At 39.1% G+C, this 22,338-nt stretch overlaps 3 protein-coding genes across 6 annotated transcripts in view; 1 reads left to right on the top strand and 2 right to left on the bottom strand.

Moving 5' to 3' along the window:
- Positions 1 to 2,727: 2,727 nt before the first annotated feature.
- LOC307013829 (uncharacterized protein) lies at positions 2,728 to 5,749 on the bottom strand. Of its 2 annotated transcripts, XR_013801085.1 has the most exons (4): positions 5,649 to 5,735; positions 4,917 to 5,041; positions 4,680 to 4,816; positions 2,728 to 3,199 (listed from the first exon to the last, which is right to left on the bottom strand). XR_013801085.1 is itself a non-coding variant. In XM_079641372.1 (3 exons), exons 1-3 carry the CDS (start codon positions 5,706 to 5,708, stop codon positions 3,043 to 3,045), a joined length of 354 nt encoding a protein of 117 aa, XP_079497498.1. In that variant the 5' UTR covers positions 5,709 to 5,749; the 3' UTR covers positions 2,728 to 3,042. The 2 variants fall into 2 exon arrangements, 1 of the variants encoding a protein (XP_079497498.1); XM_079641372.1 differs by lacking the exon at positions 4,917 to 5,041 and having other exon boundaries at positions 5,649 to 5,749.
- Positions 5,750 to 8,406: 2,657 nt separating this feature from the next.
- exd1 (exonuclease 3'-5' domain containing 1) overlaps positions 8,407 to 22,338 on the top strand; it is a 43,356-nt gene continuing 29,424 nt past the window's right edge. Inside the window, exons 1-4 of one of the 3 annotated variants that reach the window (XM_079692252.1) lie at positions 8,407 to 8,547; positions 9,562 to 9,627; positions 12,943 to 13,062; positions 18,613 to 18,760. The gene's annotated coding sequence lies outside the window, so the exon portion shown is untranslated. Of the gene's footprint in view, positions 8,548 to 9,561; positions 9,628 to 12,942; positions 13,088 to 18,223; positions 18,346 to 18,612; positions 18,761 to 22,338 lie in introns of those variants that run through there. The other 2 variants (XM_079692250.1, XM_079692251.1) reach the window with 2 other exon arrangements.
- Positions 13,085 to 18,031, bottom strand: LOC307046090 (zinc finger protein 862-like). Its single transcript, XM_079692245.1, has 7 exons — positions 17,328 to 18,031; positions 16,402 to 16,722; positions 16,034 to 16,260; positions 15,547 to 15,911; positions 15,018 to 15,414; positions 14,612 to 14,920; positions 13,085 to 14,498 (listed from the first exon to the last, which is right to left on the bottom strand). The coding sequence occupies exons 1-7, from the start codon at positions 17,372 to 17,374 to the stop codon at positions 14,158 to 14,160; spliced, it is 2,007 nt and encodes a 668-aa protein (XP_079548371.1). The 5' UTR covers positions 17,375 to 18,031; the 3' UTR covers positions 13,085 to 14,157.

Below are 22,338 nucleotides of genomic sequence, written 5' to 3'. Positions count from 1 at the left end.
GTTTTCCTCAAGAGATAGCTAAAATCAGCGCCATATACAGTAGATATAATCTATCTATATGGCGCTGGCTAAGATAAGATAACTTTAACAAGATGCCTGTGTGCTTAGTACCAGGTTGTTATCATACCAGCAATGGGTCTTGCTCGTTCTTTCGCTTCCCGTCTGATGAAAGGACCAGGAGTGGCTGGATCAAGTTAGCTACCTAGCTAGTAGCTAGCACGGTAGTTAGCATTACAGCCTTGTCATTTTTATTAGCCTTAATATGAAGTAACAAAGTAACCCAAAATGTTAAACAGTAAGAGTAGTGGACATATTTCGTGAACCCTTTGAAGAGTACTGTCACTGGTGTGATCATTCTATAATACACCATTTAAGCCCGGGGGAGAAATTCTAATGCTAGCATCGCCGATCGCCGATCTTTTCTACTTCATGCTATCTGCACAAATGTACTGAGCCCCCCTGGTGACATTGGTGAGAAAAATATTAATACGTGGCCACGTATTAATAATGCGTGGCCACGAATGAGTTATTATGTTCCCACAAATTAGTTATTATGTTCCCATGAATTAGTAATGCATTGCCACCAAGCGGCAAACTCTGTGGAAGAGCCGGGATGCCAATACGGAAGTGGCACACACTGCAGTTCATATATTGGCCGATAGGGACTGACTGCAGAAAGGAGCAATTTCCAGACCCCCATGTTAAAATGCCCAACTTTACAGCAGAAAAAAACATGTTTTTACCCATGGATGCAATAAATATTATTATGAATATAGTTAGATTCCACCTTCATGATTATGGATCTGTGATTGAGTTGTTTTCTAACACGAACCTTTTATTTATATTAGGTCTTAAAGTGTTTGCATAAATTAGGGCGTGATCACATTGAGTGACGGCTCTGTGAAGTGACTGCTGCTGTTAGCTTCTTGTCTCTCTGCTAGCTGCTCCGTGAAGCTACAGGCATATGGAGTCAGATTTGGGTCAATATTCTAGCGCGCAAAACAAGCTACTCAAGAGCGGAAAATGTGCTTTTACACACGCATTAAATGACCCTCGCGCGCAGATTAAACCCCCGCGAGCAGAGACAGCCCTCCTGCTCGCTCGCGGAGTCTGTCTGCGCGCGCGTGAAAAGTTTCTGACACTTTGGGGCGGAGCCACTGGACTTTGATTGACAGCTGCCAGGAAACCTGGAGTTGCCAGGTTTGATAAATGCCTGAACTACCAAGAGCCGAGAAGTGACAGCAGCAATATCAGTTGGACGAGATTGAATGGTAAAGATGTCCATAAAAAACCATTAGGCCTATATTCGTAAAGTGTACAGCTAATATATATAAATATATATATATATATAAATATATATATATATATAAATATATAAATATATATATAAATATATATATATTAATCCATTTTATATAAAACAATATATTTTTGAGTGGGCTGTATCTGTCAAACTGCTAGCTACTGTCTGCTGTACGCACCTCTTCAAAAATGAACTATAAATGAACTATAGTATTACTATACTGTAAGAATTGTATAGTTTCCTATGGTAAGTTTGTAGTGTTCTGTAGTATTTTTTACCTGCTATTGTATTACTATAGTTTTTTCTGTAGTGCCATTGTATTAGCTATAGTAGCCCTATAATATTTCAGTAGTAATACTATGTATCTAGATCTTTGTTGTATTCCTATATTATTTTTAAATAGTATAACTATAGTATAATATATATAGTGTGTTCATAGTTGTTTTTTTAAACACACTACAGAACACTCCTAGTAATATCATGATATTGTCATAGTGAATGCATATTATTACTATAGTGTTTGTAAAAGTACTACTATAGGTTGTTTTTTTGGTGTTTCCGTATTAAGACTTATTTTAAATAGTACTACTATAGTATAATATATAGCGTTTCTGTAGTTGTTTTTTGAACACACTATAGAACACTCCCATAGTAATAGTATGATATTGTCATAATTAATGCATATGATTACTATAGTGTTTGTAAAAGCATTACACTCCTGGAATTAATGTGTATTTTTTTTATATCAAATTAATTGATATATATATATTAGCTGTACACTTTACGAATATAATGTTTTTTTATGGACATCTTTACCATTCAATCTCGTCCAACTGATATTGCTGCTGTCACCCCCCGGCTCTGGGTAGTTCAGGCATTTATCAAACCTCGCAACTCCATGTTTCCTGGCAGCTGTCAATCAAAGTCCGCCCCAAAGTGCAAAGCTCCGCCAAGAGCAAAAGCTCCGCCGAGAGAAAAGCTCCGCCCCAAAGTGTCAGAAACTTTTCACGCGCGCGCACAGACTCCGCGAGCGAGTGAGGCTGATATGGAAAGCCTAAAGTGCCACCATTCGCCCGTTTAAAATGCGCGGTTTTTTTTGTTGCGCGTTTTTCGCACAGTTTTTACTACAAAAATCCGATTTTTGGAAAACCTAAAAACTCTTGTGAAAAACACATTTACTCATCTCGTCTATTTTTTGGGGCGTTTTAGATTTGGTTTACAAAAGTTGTGAAATAATTATATGAATTACACTATAGGCCTATATAGATGAAATGAAATGTTATTCATGTGTAAAATAGTTCCATCCCTCTGCTTTCGCCACAGAAAAGTTACATCAGGACTGATTCATGACTTCATATTCCATACCAAGGTTCATGTGATGTGTACAAATACAAATTAAGCATTATAACTTTTTTTTTCAACCAACAATTTATGTTAACGCAAGAAACTGTAAAATCTCAATATTTACAATATCAGAACTTTTTCAACCAACTATTCATTATAAATGTAGACAGGGGGAGCAGTGTCATGGTCTTTGTCTGTCTTCCAGGACAGGGGGTCTGGCTGCTGTGTAGGTGATGGTGCATGGGCTGCTGGTGGCTGTGTCGGAGGGAGGTAGGTGTGATTGTCCCAGGTTGATGCTGGTGGCTGTGTGGGAGGTACGTCTGCTAGGCGAGACTTCTTTGCTGGCTGGGTTGATCGTGATGGCTGTGATGGAGGCCTTTGTACCAAGGTGTATCTTAATCTTGTGGCAGATGGAGATGGAGGCCACTGTAGAGATGATGGTCCTTGGTGGTGATGGCTCTGGTGAAGGCCCTTGAGCCACGGTAGATCTTGACCTGGGGGCAGGGACAAATGGAGGTTCTTGTTGCTGCTAGGCCCAGGCAGCTGTGAAATCTGAAAAAAATATAGGACAATAATTACTGCCAAGTTTGTTAAAATAAAGTTCAAGTGGAACGTTTCTCAAGCACAAATAACAATGCACAACTCAAAATAAAATTCTCTCTCTCTCTCTCTGGAGGAGGAGGAGGAGGAGCGTGTGAGAGATAGAAAGAGAGACGTTGTTAGTAGGGATGTCCCGATCACCTTTTGTTGCTCCCGATCAGATTCCGATCATTTGATTTTGACAATTTGCCGATACCGATTTTTCCCGATCTGATCTTTATGCAATGCATTAAGAGAAAAAAAAAAGCATTCAAGTTGTCCCTTAAGGTTATTTTTTTATTTAAATGTGATATTCTATCCAACATGGATATAGCTTCTTTTTTTCACAGCAGCATTGGATCAGCTCAGTTGTGCAGCATTGGATCAAAACTAAATAAAGCTCATCAGTACTTGTTGGCTTACTGCTACAATTAGACACTGCGCCCTGCCCACTCTTTTGCCAGATTTGAGAGAAATAAGCAACCAGGTCTATGAAAACAAGCCCCAAAGAAGCAACACATACATGATGTTGTGTAATTTGAAACCAAAACTAAGGCCTCAGGATGACTTTAAGACTTGAACATGGTCATTTTTGTTTTGTAACATTGAATAAAAAAAATTAAATAAAAAAATGCGATCCCCGATTATTTTGTCCCGATTCCGATCTTTTGAAAATCACGTGATCGGCTCCGATCCCCAATCATGTGATCGGATCGGGACATCTCTAGTTGTTAGTATTTGGTGCTAGCTCGGAGCTAACGGAGATTAGAAGCTGTTTCAACAATAAGGAGAGGGAGAGCTCTCTCCTGTGGGACTGAGAGAGATAAGGTCAGCTCAGGGAGGTAAAGGACTATTAGATTGTAATCTTTAGTCTGCGTTATCTCAGTGAGTCTCAAACAGTTTGGTCATCTTTGTAAACAAATATTTCCATCTATGTAATATTAGTTGTATATAAAATGAGTTAATAAATCATTCCACTGTGTGCAATAGGTCAGTACAAAATAAAAAACACAGTTTGAAAGGGGAGTGATTAGTAAAATATGCATAAATAAAAAGAAAGAAGGCAGACTAGGTAAGATAAAGATAGGAGAGAGGAGTTGATCAAATATGTGTTATTGCTTGTGAGCATATTCTAATGGATTTTTGATGATTGAAATATATACTAGTACCCCCACTAGAGGATGTGAGGTCATCACAAATAAAACAGGTATACATGGATAGGATACTAGATAAGTGTGCACACTCATTATATACACACACTACACATTTTTCTTGGATTTGTTAACACTATAATCCCCAATATATTTGTAGAAAGGCAGGAAATGGAATTAAATTGAGAAAATGTTTCATTGCGGAGGACCCCCTGTTTTGTGTCCCCCCACTTCTCAAACCAAAGTTACACCCTTACACCCACACAATGCAAGTACACTATTACTGTAATATTTATATTTACCTATCTTCAAATGGATCTTTGTTCCTGTATTCTTCTTCTTCAGAAGAGTAGAAGCCTCCAGGTTCTGATGCTGCTCCATCTCCACTGCTGCTAGTGTTACAAGTCCGCTGTGCAGAGCTGGTAATCAGATAATAAGCCTGTTGATCAGGAGAAAAGAATGAAGCAGAGGGAAAGTTACTGCCGTTTGTGTGGTCGTTCTAGACAGAATGTATTAAACACATTAATAAATTCACTTACAAATGATATCTGTTTTCTCTATTTATCTAATAATTCTTTGTGTAACCGGTCTGGATTGACGCCAGATGTATCTCTGCGTTGTGTTGAATGAAAACGACTTCCTTCTTGCCAACCAGGTTTATTATCTGTGCAAACAGAATATAGTGACGACAGGAAATGGCTTCACCAGCTTTCTACCTCAATACTTCGCCTCAGTGAGGCCTGAAGCTAACTGAGAATGTAATCATACATTTAGCAAATCAAAATAACCGAATGACATATTGGTCTCTAATCAAAAATGGACATAAATCCACATGCCATATGACTTTCATGAAGGATTAAAGTCTTTTTCATTTACAGTGTATAATACAGTGATAACAGATAACACACACAACCCGGTTTTCTGTACTCACTTTAACATGGCTATGTTGTACAGGCACAATATTAGCATAGCATTAGCGCTTTAGCATTTAAATAATATGAACAATTATGACCTCAGACCAGCATTTCACATATTTATACAAACAGAATAAACTTGAAATGTAAGCCAAACTAGTGCACGGGAGTCATACACATGGTAAGTAGAGCCCTACATTATTCAGGGAGCAACAGCCTGTGCTAAAGAAGCTAGCGGACGCCATTAGCCACACGCTAGTGGCGTAGCTCACATAATGACATTAAACTACACATAAAACAGTTTCAAACACACTTCTTAGATCGAAATATGACATAATCTGTGTACACACTACTAACCCGTTGAACAGGAGAAATCAATGAAGCAGAGGGAAAGTTGCTGCCATGTGTCTGGTCCATGGTCTGGTCGTTCCATGGATTTATAATCGTTCTTCTTCTTCTTCTTCTCTCGGTTTTTGGGCGGATTGCAAACAACTTTAAGGTGCATACCGCCCCCTACTGTACAAGAGTGTGTATCATCATATCATCCTATCACCACTTGTGGAATTATACCACTGTGTTTACGGTGTTTTAAATTATTCCAATCAATCCTTTTTCACTCGAATACTTAAGAATGGCCTTCCCGATAGCTCTTACCCCCTCACCTTCTGTTCCCAGTATCCCCATCAGGCTCCACTCCCTTCCTGCCTCTCTGACCCTGTCTCTTAGTTTTTCCCTCTCTGTTTTGTACATGTTGCAGTGTAATATGATATTTTCCACATTTTCTTTAACTCCACAGTTCCTACACTTGTCACTGTTACTTACTGTTACTTTTCCCCATGACATAGAGTAACATTCAATGCTGTGTGATCCAGTCTGAGTCTATCATGATTTCCTCCATTCCGTTTCTTTCTTTATAAATATTAATTGTGATTGTATTTTGAACTGCCTTTATGGTCTTTTTCCCACCTTTTCTGCCAGATCTCTGGCCCTTTTTTCTTAATTAGTGCTTACTTCTCCTTTTCCAAGTTGAACTGGTAATGTTATTTCCTTTTGTAGTGCACGTTTTGCTCATTTGTCAGCACACTCGTTCCCTTTCACCCCCTCATGTGCAGGCACCCAGCAGAACTGAAGATCTATACCGCCTCTGTGAAGACTTAACAAGCTATGATTAAGTTCTATGAGTAATTCTTCTCTGACAGTTGTTGTTGACTGTATGCTTTTTAAAATGGATAATTAATCTGTGCATATCAACACCCTATCTGGTCTGACCTCTTCAACCCACTGCAATCCTATTATTACAGCCAGCATTTCTGCTGTATACACTGATAATTGATCAGACGCTCTTTTTGAAATCGATATTTTAAAGTCTGGGATATATATACCAACTCCAACACACTCTTCCTTGTTCTTAGAACCATCTGTGTATATTTTGAGGTATTTGTGATAATTATTGACTTAATTGCACCTATACACAACCGTAACGCTTTATATTGTAATCTATCCATTTTTAGTAATGACGTTTTTGCTGCTACTGCATATATTATACACCCGTAATCCAGAGTTGTCCTCATAATTGCCCCATATGTCAATTAGTGCCTGTTTGTCTGCCCCCCAGTCACATCTTGCCATCGCTCTTAATAGGTTCAAAACTTTTTGGGATTTTGTTTCTAAATGTTTAATATGGGTTTTCCATGTACATTTACTATCTAACCATAGCCCCAGATATTTAAATTCATTGACCTCATTCATCGGCTTTCCATATGATGTAAGCTTCTCAGTCTCCATCTTGCGTTTATTTGTAAATGTCATGAAGCAAGATGTGCTTGCTGACAGTTTGAAACCCCAGTTGTATGACCACTTCTCCACTTCCTTTATAGCTTTGCCTATCTTCTCAAACACATATGGAACATTTCTTCCCCTTACCCATATGTCCCTGTCATCTGCATACAACGCAGATTTGATGCATCCGTCCAACTTAGTCAATATGTCATTTATCATAATGTTAAATAATATCGGGCTGATTGAATTCCCTTGGGGAATACCATTTTCTATATTGAACTCTTTCGAAACCTCTGCCCCTACTTGAACTCTGAATTTCCTGTCTGAGCCATGATCCTGTTACTGCCACTGTTACTGTTACCTGTCACTTAATTTGATGAGTAACCCATCCCTCCACATAGAGTCATAAGCCTTTTCAATGTCAAAATATACTATTGCCATAACCTCTTTCATTTTCAATGTCTTTACACTGTATTCCCACCTCATTGCTCACTCTAACCAAAGCATATTGTGGATCTTCCTTTGCGAAAACCACTCTGAACCACTGAAAATTACTCAGTAACCCTCTTTGTTCTAAGACATTTGATAGTCTATATGTCATCTTATCCATCCATTTACACAAGTGTGATGTTAATGCTATGGGTCTATAGTTACTGAATACCTTGTTTTGTTCTTTAATAGCTCTGCTACATTCCTCATTCCACCACGGCACCACTTTCCTCCTACCCTCTGTTGTTATTTTTGATATAGTTGTATTTGCTGCTTCTTTAATGTGCATTGTGATTTCATTTGAGCACTCCTCTATACTTCCTTCTAATGCTAACAATTGTGCTGACTCCTTACAGAAAAGTCTACATTTCTGTCTGCTTTACCAAAGCACCACCTGGTAAATACACTCCCTTCCTGTCTACATACGTTTGTGTTGATGATAATGAAAACTGGGTAATGATCACTTCCTATGGTACAGTCACTTTTACATTCCATTCACACGATTTAACTAAACTATCCGTCACAAGTGTGAGGTCCAAACATGATTGTGTCCACCTATTCACATCTATTCTTGTTTTTTGTCCATCATTAAGGACAATCTACTTAACCCAAAATAAAAGACCCAATAAAAAGAGTTGTTAAATAATAGAGAAGTCCCGTTGTAATATGAAGTCACGCTGTAATAACAATAACTAATCTAACTAACTAACTAACTAACTAACTAACTAACTAACTAACTAACTAACCTCTCTCGTTCAGATTAATATTGTCGGGTGTTCTTTTTCTGCTTTGCCAAAGGCCATTGTGTCAAGTGTGCCATTTGGGTTGCCGTATGTAGTTGTCCATCTCGCACATGCGCAGTACAGATCGGGCAGGGGGGCAGATCATGTGGGCAGATCGGTTAGTGACAGGTAACCGTCGTAACCAGCAGACTTCATCCGCTTCTATCCAGCCTTTGACACTTGGAAAACGAGCACATGTGATACTGGTAAGGATAAACTAATGTTAATATATATATAACAAATATAATTTTACATACCGAAACGTTAACGCTTGTCTGAGTAAGATATCTTCCGTTGACTCTGGCTGTGACTCTTACCGGCTGTTGATAGCCCTTATAAGCTAACGCTAGCATGCTTTATTCAGACATTAGCTTTAGCCCGCTTGTAGTTATGGGTGGCTAACGTTACTACAGTCCGGTAGCTCAGTTAAGAAAATGTAACGTTATTTATGGGAAACGTTAGCCTACGTGTGCCTGGCCGTGATTCTGACTGAGTAGGCCGTAAAAGCTTGCGCTAATGTTTAGCATGCGCTAACGTTTAGCATGCTTTATTCAGACCACGCATTATCCAGTGAAGAACACTCAGCAGAGCATATATTTCTCAACACAACATTAACTGTAACGTTAAATGTTCTTAAATGAGCTAGTGGACTGTAAAAACACTACCCATGACTCCAATTCGACTAAAGGCTAAAGTCAATGTCTGAATAAAGCATGCTAGCGTTAGCGTTAGCGGCCTACCAGCATGAGTCATGGCCAGATTCAAAGGTAGATATACTCAGACAAACATTAAGTATCGACTTTACCTTTTCTTAACTGAGGCTTGGTGGCCTGTAAACAGTATGAACAGGCGGGCTGCGTATTTTCTATTGTAAATAAATAGATAAGACTATGAATTTGTATTTATTACCAGAGTAGAAATTCTGGTGTTAAACGTCAAGAGTAAGTGGGCTTCTTTCATATTGACGAGCGACTTATATTTTAATTTTCGAGTTCAATTGATAAAGATATTGTAAATGTAACTTTAGTTTAAAACATTGTGTCTTACATTTTTACATCACCAAAATATTGACCACTGTCCTAAAATAAAGTATTGGCTATGAGTAACGAATTTAAGTTTAATGTTTGATATATTTTGAATATGTCAATGATCTTCTTGTAGCTTAGACACTTTGATGGCTAATTAAATACTAATGAAAGGTTTTCTCTTTTAAACTTCAGGGAAGCAGCCATCTATTCCTACTGTTCTACCCATGTGGATGATCCTGTGAATGGGCATTGCTTGTGGTGAGTTAAAAAAAAAAAATTGTCGATGGTATGAATTTGTAAATTGTATGCTTTCTGGTTGCTCATACAAAACAAATAATTACGGAGCTTTCAATACTCACAAATGGAGGAAGCATACCCCACATACACTTAATGGTTAACTTTAAAGCCTGGAATTGTTGATGGGTATGATGTTTTAGAATAATTTGAAACGGGTACTACTGATCAGTTGAATGATGATTTGCCATCTGGAGAACTTCCTGATGAAGAATCAACAGTTTCAACAGATTTTGAATTAAAACTTGCCTCAGTCCTACTTAAATTAGAAAATGATTTTCTTGTATCAAGTGCAGCTGTGAATGAGCTTCTAGAAGAGCTGCAATATTTAATTGGTACTGCCTCTGTGCCAGTTACCCAAAAGACTATAATCCACTTCTTACAAGATCGCAATTGCCAAGTTGATGAATCAGTTGTGAAAGAGTTGGCCACTGAACTTTGCACTTCAAATCCCATTCAAGCTGCAATAGGAAACCGTGGAATTCACGGAAACAATCCAGATGATTGTTATCAAGAATAAGCTGCTTTTCATCGTCAGAAAGCTGAGTGCATGGTATAGGGAACATTACAGAGCCTATGAACTGAAACTGTTTCCTACAAAGAAGGTGGAACTTCTTGACTCAAATGAACTGACTGATCCATACCTATTGGCTGACTATGCAGTTGGGGGAATGCGGCTAATAACTCTTAAAAGATACATTCATGTATAAGGTCAGAATGAGTATATATATTAGGCTTGGGCGGTATGACGGTATTACGGTATACCAGGGTATTTCGAAATACCGTCGGTATGATTTTCAATACCATGACGTCACAGACGGTGCGCCAAATCATAGATGCGTTTCATTCTATTACACTGACACGGAGTTTTGACAGGGACGACATTGGTTGTAATGCACAGCACGCGCCAGCAGAGGGCAGGGGAGGGCAGTCCGTCTTTCCCGCTCTCAGAGCTCAGCACAGAGCTGAGCTGAGCAAGATGGCGGCAGCATTTGCCGGCCCCGAACTCGGACAACTAGTAAAAAAGAAAAATGCCTCTGTGCCTGTTTGGGACTATTTTGGGTTTACTCATCGCCAGTGACTTCATCCAGCACAACGAGAGACGGTGGCACTTCTTTGGGAATGTTTAAGACGGGGTGAGTGAGTGTTGACATTTTTTAATCCTATGCAACTGGTTGATGGTTTTGTAGTCGAGGTCGGACGGTTTTAAAAACGAAAGCATTTACGTGCTAAACATTCACGCGAGTAATCAAATGAATCAAATGGAAATAAGGTTTTTAACACATGCACGGAATAATATTGCCAAACTAGTTAGTGAATGTAGCAAACTTTATTCAATAAGTGTTAGAAATTAAAATCAATGTTTTAATGGGGAAATGTAGTTTAAACATGCCGTCAGTTTTAATGCTATTTTATACTGAAAAACCAGAAATTCTTGTGCACAAGCAGTTAAGCTTTTATTCTGAATCCTTCATCTACGCATGTAGCATGTGGCTAATATACGATTTCCTAAAGAGGTGAATTTAGTAGCGAAATGATATGGAGTGGTGCAAACCGAAGCCTACTGATTTAACACTACAACTATAGATGTCGAGATACTACCATGCTGAATATTAAATGAAGGTACAGTTTATTTGAATACATTATTGTTTACAGACGACAGTAGCATGTGACAACATCCGGAATGACCGGAAACCAAACGAGCCGAGAAGTATTTTTTAGAGTATTGATTACAGCGTTTAGAATGTGTTAAATGAAAAGTGATGAAAGAGAATATGAGGAGAAAAGGCGTGTTGAGCATATATTGGATGTGAAAGGAGCCAATCCTCTGTTTAAATGCAACAACGGACATTGGAGACGAGGCGAGCCGGCAGGCGGGGAGGAGCCAGCAGAGGATATATAACAGCACCGGAGGAAAGATCCAACTCTTGGCTTCCCTAACGAGGAGCGGATCACAGCTGTTTCTCTGACTGAACAATATCATGCTTGTGACCAACCCGCGCCTTTTTTAATTAAAGTACCCAATTGAACTTTCACAGAGACTCCATTTAGTCTCCTTTTAAAGCTTCTCTCCTGGACGGGAGAATAACGAAATTTACTCCCGGAAAATGTTTATGTATGATGATATATTGTTAACTTAGCTCACTATGGAAATAACGTCGGACATCTACAAACGCGTCCTGTATCCGATCTCAAAATGTGCCATTTGCCCAATGTGTCATGTATGCAGCCCTTGTTTTGCACTTGCGCGCACGTCGCGGCACTTTGCGAGCGTCTACCGGCTCGGGCTGCATTTTACACCGAACATATAATATACCGTTCGAAATATCTATTTGCCGCCGAACGCCACCTCACTCAAGTCGACCCAAGTCATACCGTCAGTGGCGGCTGGTGGAAAATATTTTTGGTGGGGCTGGCTGTTGATATAGTGAGTAAAACATTTTTTTTGGGAAGAAATTACCCCTTAAATTGGGACTGATACCGTCATATACCGTATACCACGGTATGATGTCAGCAAGGTATGACGGTATGAAAAAAATGATACCGCCCATGCCTAATATATATATATTAATGCTGTCAAAATGATCGAGTTAACGGCGGTAATTCATTTTTTGAATTAACTGCGTTAAAATATTTAACGCATTTAACGCATGTGCAGAATGGCCCGCCCCATACATCCCACCAGTGGCAGCGCTGTGGTAGGCTACAGCCATACCAAGAAATGGCTTAGCCCCACCATGAAAAATGATGTTAAAGTAGAAACAAGATAACGGCGTGGTGTTGTTGCAGGAAGTCCTGACGGAGAATACTTTTGCTGTAGTACATCTCTATACATCGATACAACATTACGTGTTGATAGAAATCAACACGTAATGAATTAAGACCCCACGGTTTGATGATTGATAGGTGTGTGGGCTGTCTTTCATTTTGACACACAGAACAATGTTATAATAAACATACATACTGTATGTTAAATGGATATACCCGCCTTCTTTCATTTATCTTTCCATTCCCACAACAATATCCATAAAGAAATGGCATATTTTGGACATAGTTCGAATGGTGATTAATCATGATTAATTCATTTTTAAGCTGTGATTAATCTGATTAAAAATTGTAATCGTTTGACAGCCCTTATATATATATATATATATATATATGTGAATTTTGTATGCAATACTTTGTAAAATACAACACAATGCAATTTGAAAAGAAAGAATGTATTGAGTGTACACCTGCACTTCATTAATTCCCTCATCACATCTCTCTTTCTCTTAGAGCGCCATGGCTGATATTGGACCACCTGTTCGATTGCTGATCATTTTGAACGACCACAACAGCGTCAGACTGGAGCTTCGAAATGGGATTCCCAACTCAATGGAAGAGCTCATTGAGGAGGTCAAGAATTCATCTGGATTAGAAGGTTACATAAGGCTACAGTACAAAGACACTGATTTTGGGAACACATTTGTTAATCTTACATCTACACATGCGATTAAAGATTTAACAGTGATCAAAGTTGTCGAATTAGAACTGGATTCTACAACTGTGGTCTTGTACCCAGTTGAGATATCATTAAATAGTACCCCTACAAGTGGACTGTACAGTGAAGACTCCTCCTCTGGATCTGTGAATACAGGTGACACAGTACTACTTAGCGGCTCTTCCTCGGAATCATTAAGAACACAGCGGTGGCCTAAAGTGCAGGGCTTGACATTAACTCAGCCATTTTACTTGTCCGAAGGCTAAACCCACTTGTCCGAAATTTACTTGTGAAAATAAAAGCCTATTAAAAAAAATGAATAAAACCGACAAGAGATTTGGACAATTAATATGATTTAATAACTTAATCAGGCACATTTTATAACATAAACAGTCTGGCATAAAACGCCATTCGATTGCATACCCAAAGTAATAGTAATAGCTATTTATAATACTTTATACTTATAGCACATGCATAAGATGGTCTCTTTTGAAAGGTAACATTCTGAAGTTTCTTACACAATAAAGAAAAATCACTTTGGGTGCTAATAAAAAATATCATGCTATGTAATCATGTTAAACATTTATGTTTAAAAATATAACTTTGAGTGCTAATGTAAAAGAGAAACAGGTTTGAACACACTGAAATAAAATAGTTGCTCCTTACTTTTGTGTTCTGAGAGGTAGGAGCTGGAAAACATAACGGTTCCATAGCCTGAAAACTTAATCATACAGGTCCAAAGTCTATAAAAATCCCATGGAAAATTTGTGTATTTTGTAATGTGTGTACCGCAATAATTCCAAAATGGCCTTCCGCTGCCATTCATTCAGAACGATTGAAAGGCGGCAAATTTCGGCTGCCTCCAAATGAGTTTACAAAACGAAATGAAAAATAAACGTTCTTCAAAAAATGTATTGGTTGCACGGCAAAAAATGCAGTCTGGAGCCGGGCAAAGTGCTCACGCTGCTGCCCTGTGTTGAAAATAAGTCTTGTGCCATAATACTGATTGATCACTCCTCCAGCTCATCTTCACTCCCCATCAACACCAGCTCATCCTCCTCATCTCCCCTCTCTCTTGACGACCAGGGGTTAAACCCTGGTCTACGCCTGCGCAGGCTTGATGTCCACCATCGCTGGGCAGCTGAGGCTGCATCAAAGTCTTCCAGAGCGGGACCTTGGATGGAGATGAACATGAGCCTCTGGAGTTGAGCGGTGGTAAGGCTTGACCTCCAGTCGGTCTTGACTCGCTTCATTGTAGAGAAGCCACGTTCGCACACTGCAGTGGAGACCGGGAGAACCATATAGATCTCCATCAGATGACATAAGCAGCGGAACATGGCTCTCCTCTCCTCTGGGAATACAATGAGACAAAAATATATGAATTAATTTCCTTCAAGAAATTCTACTTTCTGCTTTTTTTTGGTAACTTTTAAAATACACACTTAACATTATACTGACACACACCTGATTGCAGGACACTGAGAAAAATGTCCCTCATTGGAACAGCTGACCGCCTGAGAGCGAAGCTCTTATACTGGGCATACTCGGCTATAACCTCCTCTGGTGTAATCCCTGCCTTGGCCAAGAGCTCCTTGTAAAATCCAGATAGGCTCTTCATTTCTTCCTGACCATGCTGAGTGAAGGTCTCTCTTGCCACAGCATCAGTGTGGTCATACTTGGGCCAGCAAGAGGGATCTAGTGCCCTGAACTTAGCTACTATGCTGTCTTGATGCAAGTCCTTCAGACGCTCATCCAAGTGACTGATGACTGCATCTGTATGAGAATAAATGCACAATCACTACACTGACTTTGACACCTTTTAATACACCAGAGACTATATATATATATTTTTATTTAAAAGGTGTCATACCTATCACTGCTGCCCTTTGTGGCTCAAGCGTGGAGGAAGAAGCCCTGTTCAGTTGGACACCCTTGTAGCATCCGGATCCATTGCTCTGCTCCACAAAGGTCTCCATGCACAGCCCCATTCTGGTCTTAAGGGAGGACAGGTTCCAGAAACACCTCTCCTGGCTCTCCACCGCCTCACACACTGTCACACTATCCTTTTGAAAAACCTTGGAAAGGGTGGCAAGGTGGTCAAGGACATCACAGAGGAAGTGGAGGAAGAGGACACTGCCGTAGTCCTTCAAATAGCTGGACACCTTCTTGGCCCTTCCTGTCACAGCAGCCGATGGTTTGGGCCGACGTTCGAGGCTTGCCATGTCCTCAAAGTGTGCCAGGATCACAGGAAAGCTATCACACAATACCTGAAATGGTTTAAAAAATATATATATTGTTTTAAAGTTATACTGACAACACGGTTTGTGAAAACAATTAAATAAATAAAATCTATAATATTAAATATGCCACAATACTGCACATGTAACCACTGCATCTACCTTGGCTGCACGGTGAACATAGGGCACCCAGCGGGCCCCATGTAGCGTGGTGGGCTTCAGTACCTTCTCCTCCATGGCCTCCGCAATCATCCGGAGCTCACGAAGTGCTTTTGGAGCATAATGGTACTGCTCATAGATGCTGCATAGGGTCGCCTGAAGCTGTTGCATCTTGGGGTTTTCTTTGATCGCACTGACCACGCCCAACTCCAGACGATGAGCGATGCAATGGATGGGTATGAGATGCGGGACTTGCTCTTTGAGGCGAGTAGCAACACCTGTCCTGCATCCAACATTGACTGCTGCACCATCACTCCCAAAGCCCACCAGACGCTCCCTCCAATCCACCAAGCCAGCCACACTAAAAGCTGAACAAAAGAAAAGACATCAGCATAGAGAACACAGAAGCAATAACTCCCAATACAGAAGCAATAATGAACTTATATGCTACAGTACCGTAAAAAAGATTTGATAAAAAAACATTTCTCACCTGCATAAACAGCTTCCAGCACACCAGCTGCATTTGCATGCTTAACGTCCTCAATTTTCAAATATGAATTGATGGGACCCTCCGTGTCCATGTATCGAACGTACACCAACTCGTTCTCTAGGGTGGCTGTATCGGTGGCTCCATCAATCATAACTGAGAAGTATTTAGCCAATTTCAGCTTCTGCAGTAGTTTCTCCAGCTCCATTTCATAAATAATAACAACAAACCTGATGGAGAGACAGCAATACAAATTGTTATGGTGTTGTTTTGGAAAGTCAGAATCAAAGCAAGACGAAAAACACTGAAATAATGCATCTTTGCTTGTTCTTTTTGACTGCCTATAAATGAACATTTTGTGAATATCATACCGTTCACAAGCCTTGTTGGACGCATAGCAGTTGGGAAGTTGTCCTCCCGTCCTGTTTATTAACCCATGTAGGGTTGTGAAGTGGGTGAAGGGCTGTTCTGTTCTGGCTACATAATAAGCAGCATGCATTATGTTGGTCATTTTAACCAACATTGTCTCCTCCATCCTGTGGAGCCCTGTGAGGACAGGTGGCAGTGGAGCATCAGGTCCCCTCTGTCTGGCTCTGTCTGCAGCTTCAGTAAGCTGGTGTCGCTTACTTAGAGCATGAGTTGACAAGGTGTCATATCGGAATGACCCGGTTCCTTTAAACAAGGACGAGGACCTGGATTTGAAAAATGGAAATGAATTAACATAATTGAACACACCCTACTGGACTATAATACGGGGATAATAATACGGGGATCCGTTACAGTCATTATTATCTGAATTTCATTGGCTACACAAACGGTCAATCAATTCCAGCGTCAGTCGGATTGATGATCTAATGTTTTACACACAACGATAACCATTTTTGCATAGCAGCAGCTTGCTCTAGCACAGTTATTAATGTCTCGAGTCGTTACCGTTAGCTTGTGAGAACGTTAGGAATAGTCTGCCTATACGTTTTACACTATAGTCAAATCAAATCACGGAAGACTTGATATCTGATCATCAACATAACCACTCCTTCCTCTGTCCACTCCAATAACACAACAAACGACCACCTAATAATAACGTCGACATCAATAATATCATAGAACACATTAAATAGCTTACGTTAGTTAGATAACGTTATATAGCATTTTACACAACGTTTATCAACTGTGAACGTCAGTCAGGATAACTAGCTAGACTACACAGTTCAGTTTATTTCGAATCTCATCATCTTCACACATCAGATAAATTGTCAATTATCTAACGTTAGCAAAAATAAAAGTTGTCACTTACGTGTCTGCAATGTCGGGCAAACTGCGGCAGGTTGAGCAGTACATCATATGCTCTTCTCCTGCTTCTTCGGTGTACCGGAGCCAAGGAAACTTCTCGGTCCATGATGGAAGGAAGTTTCTTTTGCGTTTTGTTTCATAATCTAATTAGGAGGCAGCCGATTTTTCAGGATCTCGCCTAGGTCGCTTTCCTGGGGCTTGGTTCGCTTTTGGCGCCTGCAGCCAGGACATCTTGAACTCATTACTCACTGACTGGATATCGAGGATAGATGAGTCGCGAGCGTGACAGCGCATACACACCAGCCGCGCAAGCAGGCACTCGCGGGTTCGTGTTCACACCAATTTCCCGCGGGTCAAATATGTCTACCAATCACTGCAGTCATAATATTGACGTACAGGTACGGAGATTGCGACACTGCGAGACAGGCACTTCAGATGGAATAACGTTACTATTTCGTTTGGGTGATTTCCCCCCCCCCCCAAAAATGCATTTGTCCGTTCGGACAAGTTAAACTGTATTATGCTTGTCCGACCATTTTTTTTACTTGTCCCGGACAATCGGACAAGCCTTAATGTCAAGCCCTGCTAAAGTGTTTCCAATCCCGGTCTTCTCCTATGAGACAGAATGTCAATTACAGAGAGGAAATGCAGAGTACACAGAGAACCAATCTAGACTGACACCAAGCTCAAATCATCTGCAGAGCTTGCTGTGAACTCGTTGAAGACCAAGTCTCAAGAAGAGTCCTACCCTGCGAAGAATTTAAAGAGAGCCAGGCGAGCTGAGGCCAACCATTTTCCATCCTTGCCGATTGGTGAGACTCCAGAAAGCATGGAGCAAGAGACAATTTCCCTTTTGGCAGAGCAACAAGAAAGAAAAGAAACAACCGGCAATCAATAAAAGAAAAGATGGCGAATGCGTTTGGATACCGAAGACAAGAAATAGTGCATCAGAGGCCAAGCATTGAAGGCCTCTTGGAGCGGTGGCCTGCACTTTCTCACATGGAAGAGGTCATTATTTTGATGTAAGCCTGTAGTGGAGAAGAAATGAGGGCCCAACTAACTAACAACTATAGACAGCCAAGGCAAATATGTTGACGTTTTATTTTTACAATATCAATATCACAATATAAGCTTTACATCTATTACTCTTAGTGTCTTTATTTGTTGGTGGTTTTCATAAATATGTGGATTAATTGGAGTACTTTTAATCAAACCGTTGGCTCTTTATAAAAAATGTGTATTATCAATTCTCAGTGTTTTTTGTTTCCTATGCTGCTTATATTTTCTAGGTAAATGCTGAGTTCATAACAATAACTCCATTGGAGACAAAGTTCTTGGCGCAGTTGGACAAACACTCCACCAAACTGCTGCAGGTCATCAGGAGCAGGGGAGGAGTTGTGAAACAAGATCACCGGGATCTTGCAGGTTTTGGATGAGGTATCTATGAATGAGTTTATCTGTGGGATCAGTGGCTGAATCGTCCTTTTCTTTGCATTTGATTTATAATATATATATAAAAAAATATATATATATATATATAAAAATATATATATGCATTGTAAAACATTTGCGAAAAAGTGTTGTGTTCAGAAGTTGCACTTACAGTATGACCGATTTTCACCGTAGAAGTTATGCATGTCTAATCATTTTCAGAGATTACATGTCTCACAGGCGCAAGTTGTCAGTGTTGCTTTAAAAAAAGTGTGCAGTAGATAATAAGGACAAGTCTTTTTTCTAAGAGTTTGATGTTTGGAAGCGGCACATATTACTGCAACTAATAACTGGTACTTATTAACATGTCTAAGATCAGGTAATGGCTGCCTCAGAGGCCAAAGCTGGTTGTGTGAACAACTTGTTTTTCATTCAAATAAATGTGCTCTGGAGTTAAAATATACAGATTGATCTGAAGAAATTGACTTTTTTACTTTTATTAGTGTACCTTCCAGTTGCATTGCACTCCTTAAATGTGTTTGAGACACTTTAGGTAACAATGTGGCTGTCATTTGATTAACTCTGAAAATACAGTTTTTAATGAATAAATCACATGAATTGAGTTACAGGTGTCCCCTCAGCTGTGCAGACTTATTTAATAATACGGTAGGAAATTGTGGAGTAAAATTAATATCTATCTTGTACACACATTTTTTCTCTACTGATGAGAGGAAGACAGAGGGGACTAAAGTATTTCTTATTTTTCTACATTGACCTGAATGTATTCTTTATTCTGTGTATTTGTGGACTGAAATATACGTTTTTATAAAGTTTGTGATACATATATTTGCAGTCACTTTATTATACGTTAAATATATTTAATTCAAGCTAAGATACATTAGCTAGTTAGTGCTCTTAACTGTGTGCCTCCTTCAAACAGCATTATAACCAGACTGTATCTTCAAACGATAAGTACCAGTTATAGCTACTTGATTTTAGATAAACAATTGAAACGACAAAATCAACCAGCTAATGTATTGAAAGACCAATCTTTATTTTAAGGTGCCTTTTCTTTAAACCTTCAGATGTGAGATATTAGTTATGCAGTAATAGTATTGATAATACAAAAATACTGAGCAACTTTAGTTGAGTTAACTTTATATTTCTTGTCTAAAAAGCATTTATTACACTCATTTTTCCCACTCATATTCACAGTGTGTACCAATTGACTGTATTTCCCGTCAGGTGTCATCTCTCTAACCGGAGTACTGTTTTGGATGAAGCGGCTCCGGCACAAACATTACAACATACACCAGATTCCCCAATAGTAGGTGTAGCAGTACGTACAGCAAGTTGCATTACATAAATTGTTTTGAACACACCCTCAAAATAGCATTGTGATTATATTACTGGATGGAAACTGAAAGCACGGGAACATTAATAAACTACATAACAGAAAGTATGAATAACTATAATGAAATTGTGACTGTAGATATGTTTATACGTTATATTATTTACTGTACATGTTTAATTTAGATTTAATTATTGTGATTATTCTTTATTTTTTCTATCTATCTAAATCTCACAATGGGGTAGGTTACAGGAACTTTTCATCAACAGATTGCTTTAGTCTGGCTTAACTCTTAACTGATTGGTTGCACACACTTTAAATGTACTGGCTATGCAAAACAGAAGGTGGGGCTCATTATCATATTAAAAAACGCGCGTTTTTTACGCGTCTTGTTTTTCTAAAGAAACGCGCGTTTTAAACGGGCGAATAGTGGCACTTTAGGCTCTCGATAAGGGTAATTTCATACGCGTGTAAAAGCACATTTTCCGCTCGTGAGTAGCTTGTTTTGCGCTCTAGAATATTGACCCAAATCTGACTCCATACAGGCACTCTGCCTGTTCAGCTCATCCATGGAACACAACTTGCCCCCGGCCGTGTTTGTTTGTTCGTTCTTCATGCTTATATATCGGACTATTGTGACTCGCTCTGCGGTTGGAACAGACGGTGCATGAATGCGGTTTTGCGGTAAGTGAAATTCGAGTACTTATTTATGTGTTAATGATTTTAATCAGCTACGTAATTAAAGTTAAGGCTTGGGTTAGCGTGTAAGCGAGTGGTAGCTACATCGGTGCTAACGATGCTAATAGTAGCCTCCAAGTTAAAATCATAGACTATATTTATAAAGGTTAAAACGAAATAGACAAGTGTTAAGCGTTAAGTGGGATAATACTGTTGAACAAACGGCTTCGGTTTGAGGTTGATAAAATAAGGTCATCCTTGTAACTTAGAGATGATTATTATGTAGGTAGGAACTGTATGCATCACTAAGGTTAATTTAAATTGGCTATGCTCAAGTATGTAGACAAGCTAATGTCGAAGTAGTGTATGTGAAATCAACCTCACAATAAGATGTGTGTATATTACAATTATTAATGTCATATTTCAAGATGATTACTTAGATACAGACAATATGGTTGGTTGAGCTGGAGTTCATTATTGAGCTTACACGTGAAGAACAAACCCAAACCTTGTTGTTTTTATGAATTACAAATTGGTATCAAATAAACAGTAAGCATTGGTAACACAACTTCCAAAGTTACAGCAGAATAAAAAGGACCCTGACTCGGACAATACACAATCCAACATGTTCAACAGAAGGGAATCAGTTATATTGTTTGTACACATGGTACTTTACATATATATCTGTTTGTTTAAGGTGTCCAGGAGATGCAGAAAGGCTGGACCAGAGAGTGAGAGACAGAACTGGAATCCTCACAACAGTGAACTTCAGCTCAGGTACAAAGACTCTTTTTTTTCATACTGTACGATATTGGTTTAAATAAATGAAGTATTGACTTTGATACACTGATATACGTTCCATTAAACAATACTAGATCACCTACACAACAGTTTAGTTGAGGGTTTTTCCATGCAAAAAGTTACATTTAGATGTTAACAAGCAATGTGATTTTGTCAGCTTTCTAATTTAATGTATTGAAGGCAAAGATATTTAACACATAGTGAGAACTGCTACTATTTATCTCTCAATATTGTCTGTAAAAAACGTGGTAAAAGTTATTCTTTCAGTGAGACAACAGAGCAAGCTTCTACAGTTGCACTATGTTTTGATAACAGTTAAATATTATTTTGATAATAACATATATTTCAATGTTGATGAACTTCATACTGTTCATTCATAATCTGATTGTCTTTGTAGCTCACTGTTGAAATAAAAAAAAAACATTACAATTACAAAATAATTATATCTACAGCCCCTAAACACACAAAAACACCGCTTTCATAAATAACACACTTGTTCTGCAATAATATGTTTTATGTTTCCTGTATTTTTTGTTAGGAAAGGACATGCCTGAAAGACATCTTCTCTGAGGGTCAAGAAGAACATCCAAGAGGAAAATTAAAAGCTGATGCTATGAGATTTTAAGACCAGTACAGGACATTCACTAAGAAACTACTTTTATTGTAGAAACAGTCAGCTGATCGAATGCACCTATTCCACATCTACACTCCATCAGCTGATTATTTATATTTGCCTCGCTTTATGAGCTTCACA

Source organism: Notothenia rossii (genome assembly GCF_949606895.1).
Source record: "Notothenia rossii genome assembly, chromosome: 7".
Classification (NCBI taxonomy): Eukaryota; Metazoa; Chordata; class Actinopteri; order Perciformes; family Nototheniidae; genus Notothenia; species Notothenia rossii.
The sequence above is the reverse complement of the archived record's forward strand: the minus strand, read 5'-3'. Positions and strand labels throughout refer to the sequence as shown.

Excerpts from the sequence above, each read along its gene's own strand:
- LOC307013829 (XM_079641372.1), bottom strand. The coding sequence starts at position 5,708 with ATGGACCAGACACATGGCAGCAACTTTCCCTCTGCTTCATTGATTTCT. Across the intron at positions 4,817-5,648 it reads TGATTTCTCCTGTTCAACGG|GCTTATTATCTGATTACCAG; the intron begins GTTAGTAGTGTG and ends CCTGATCAACAG. Across the intron at positions 3,200-4,679 it reads AAAGATCCATTTGAAGATAG|ATTTCACAGCTGCCTGGGCC; the intron begins GTAAATATAAAT and ends TATTTTTTTCAG.
- LOC307046090 (XM_079692245.1), bottom strand. The coding sequence starts at position 17,374 with ATGATGTACTGCTCAACCTGCCGCAGTTTGCCCGACATTGCAGACAC. Across the intron at positions 16,261-16,401 it reads TCCAACAAGGCTTGTGAACG|GTTTGTTGTTATTATTTATG; the intron begins GTATGATATTCA and ends TCTCTCCATCAG. Across the intron at positions 15,912-16,033 it reads GCTGGAAGCTGTTTATGCAG|CTTTTAGTGTGGCTGGCTTG; the intron begins GTGAGAAATGTT and ends TCTTTTGTTCAG.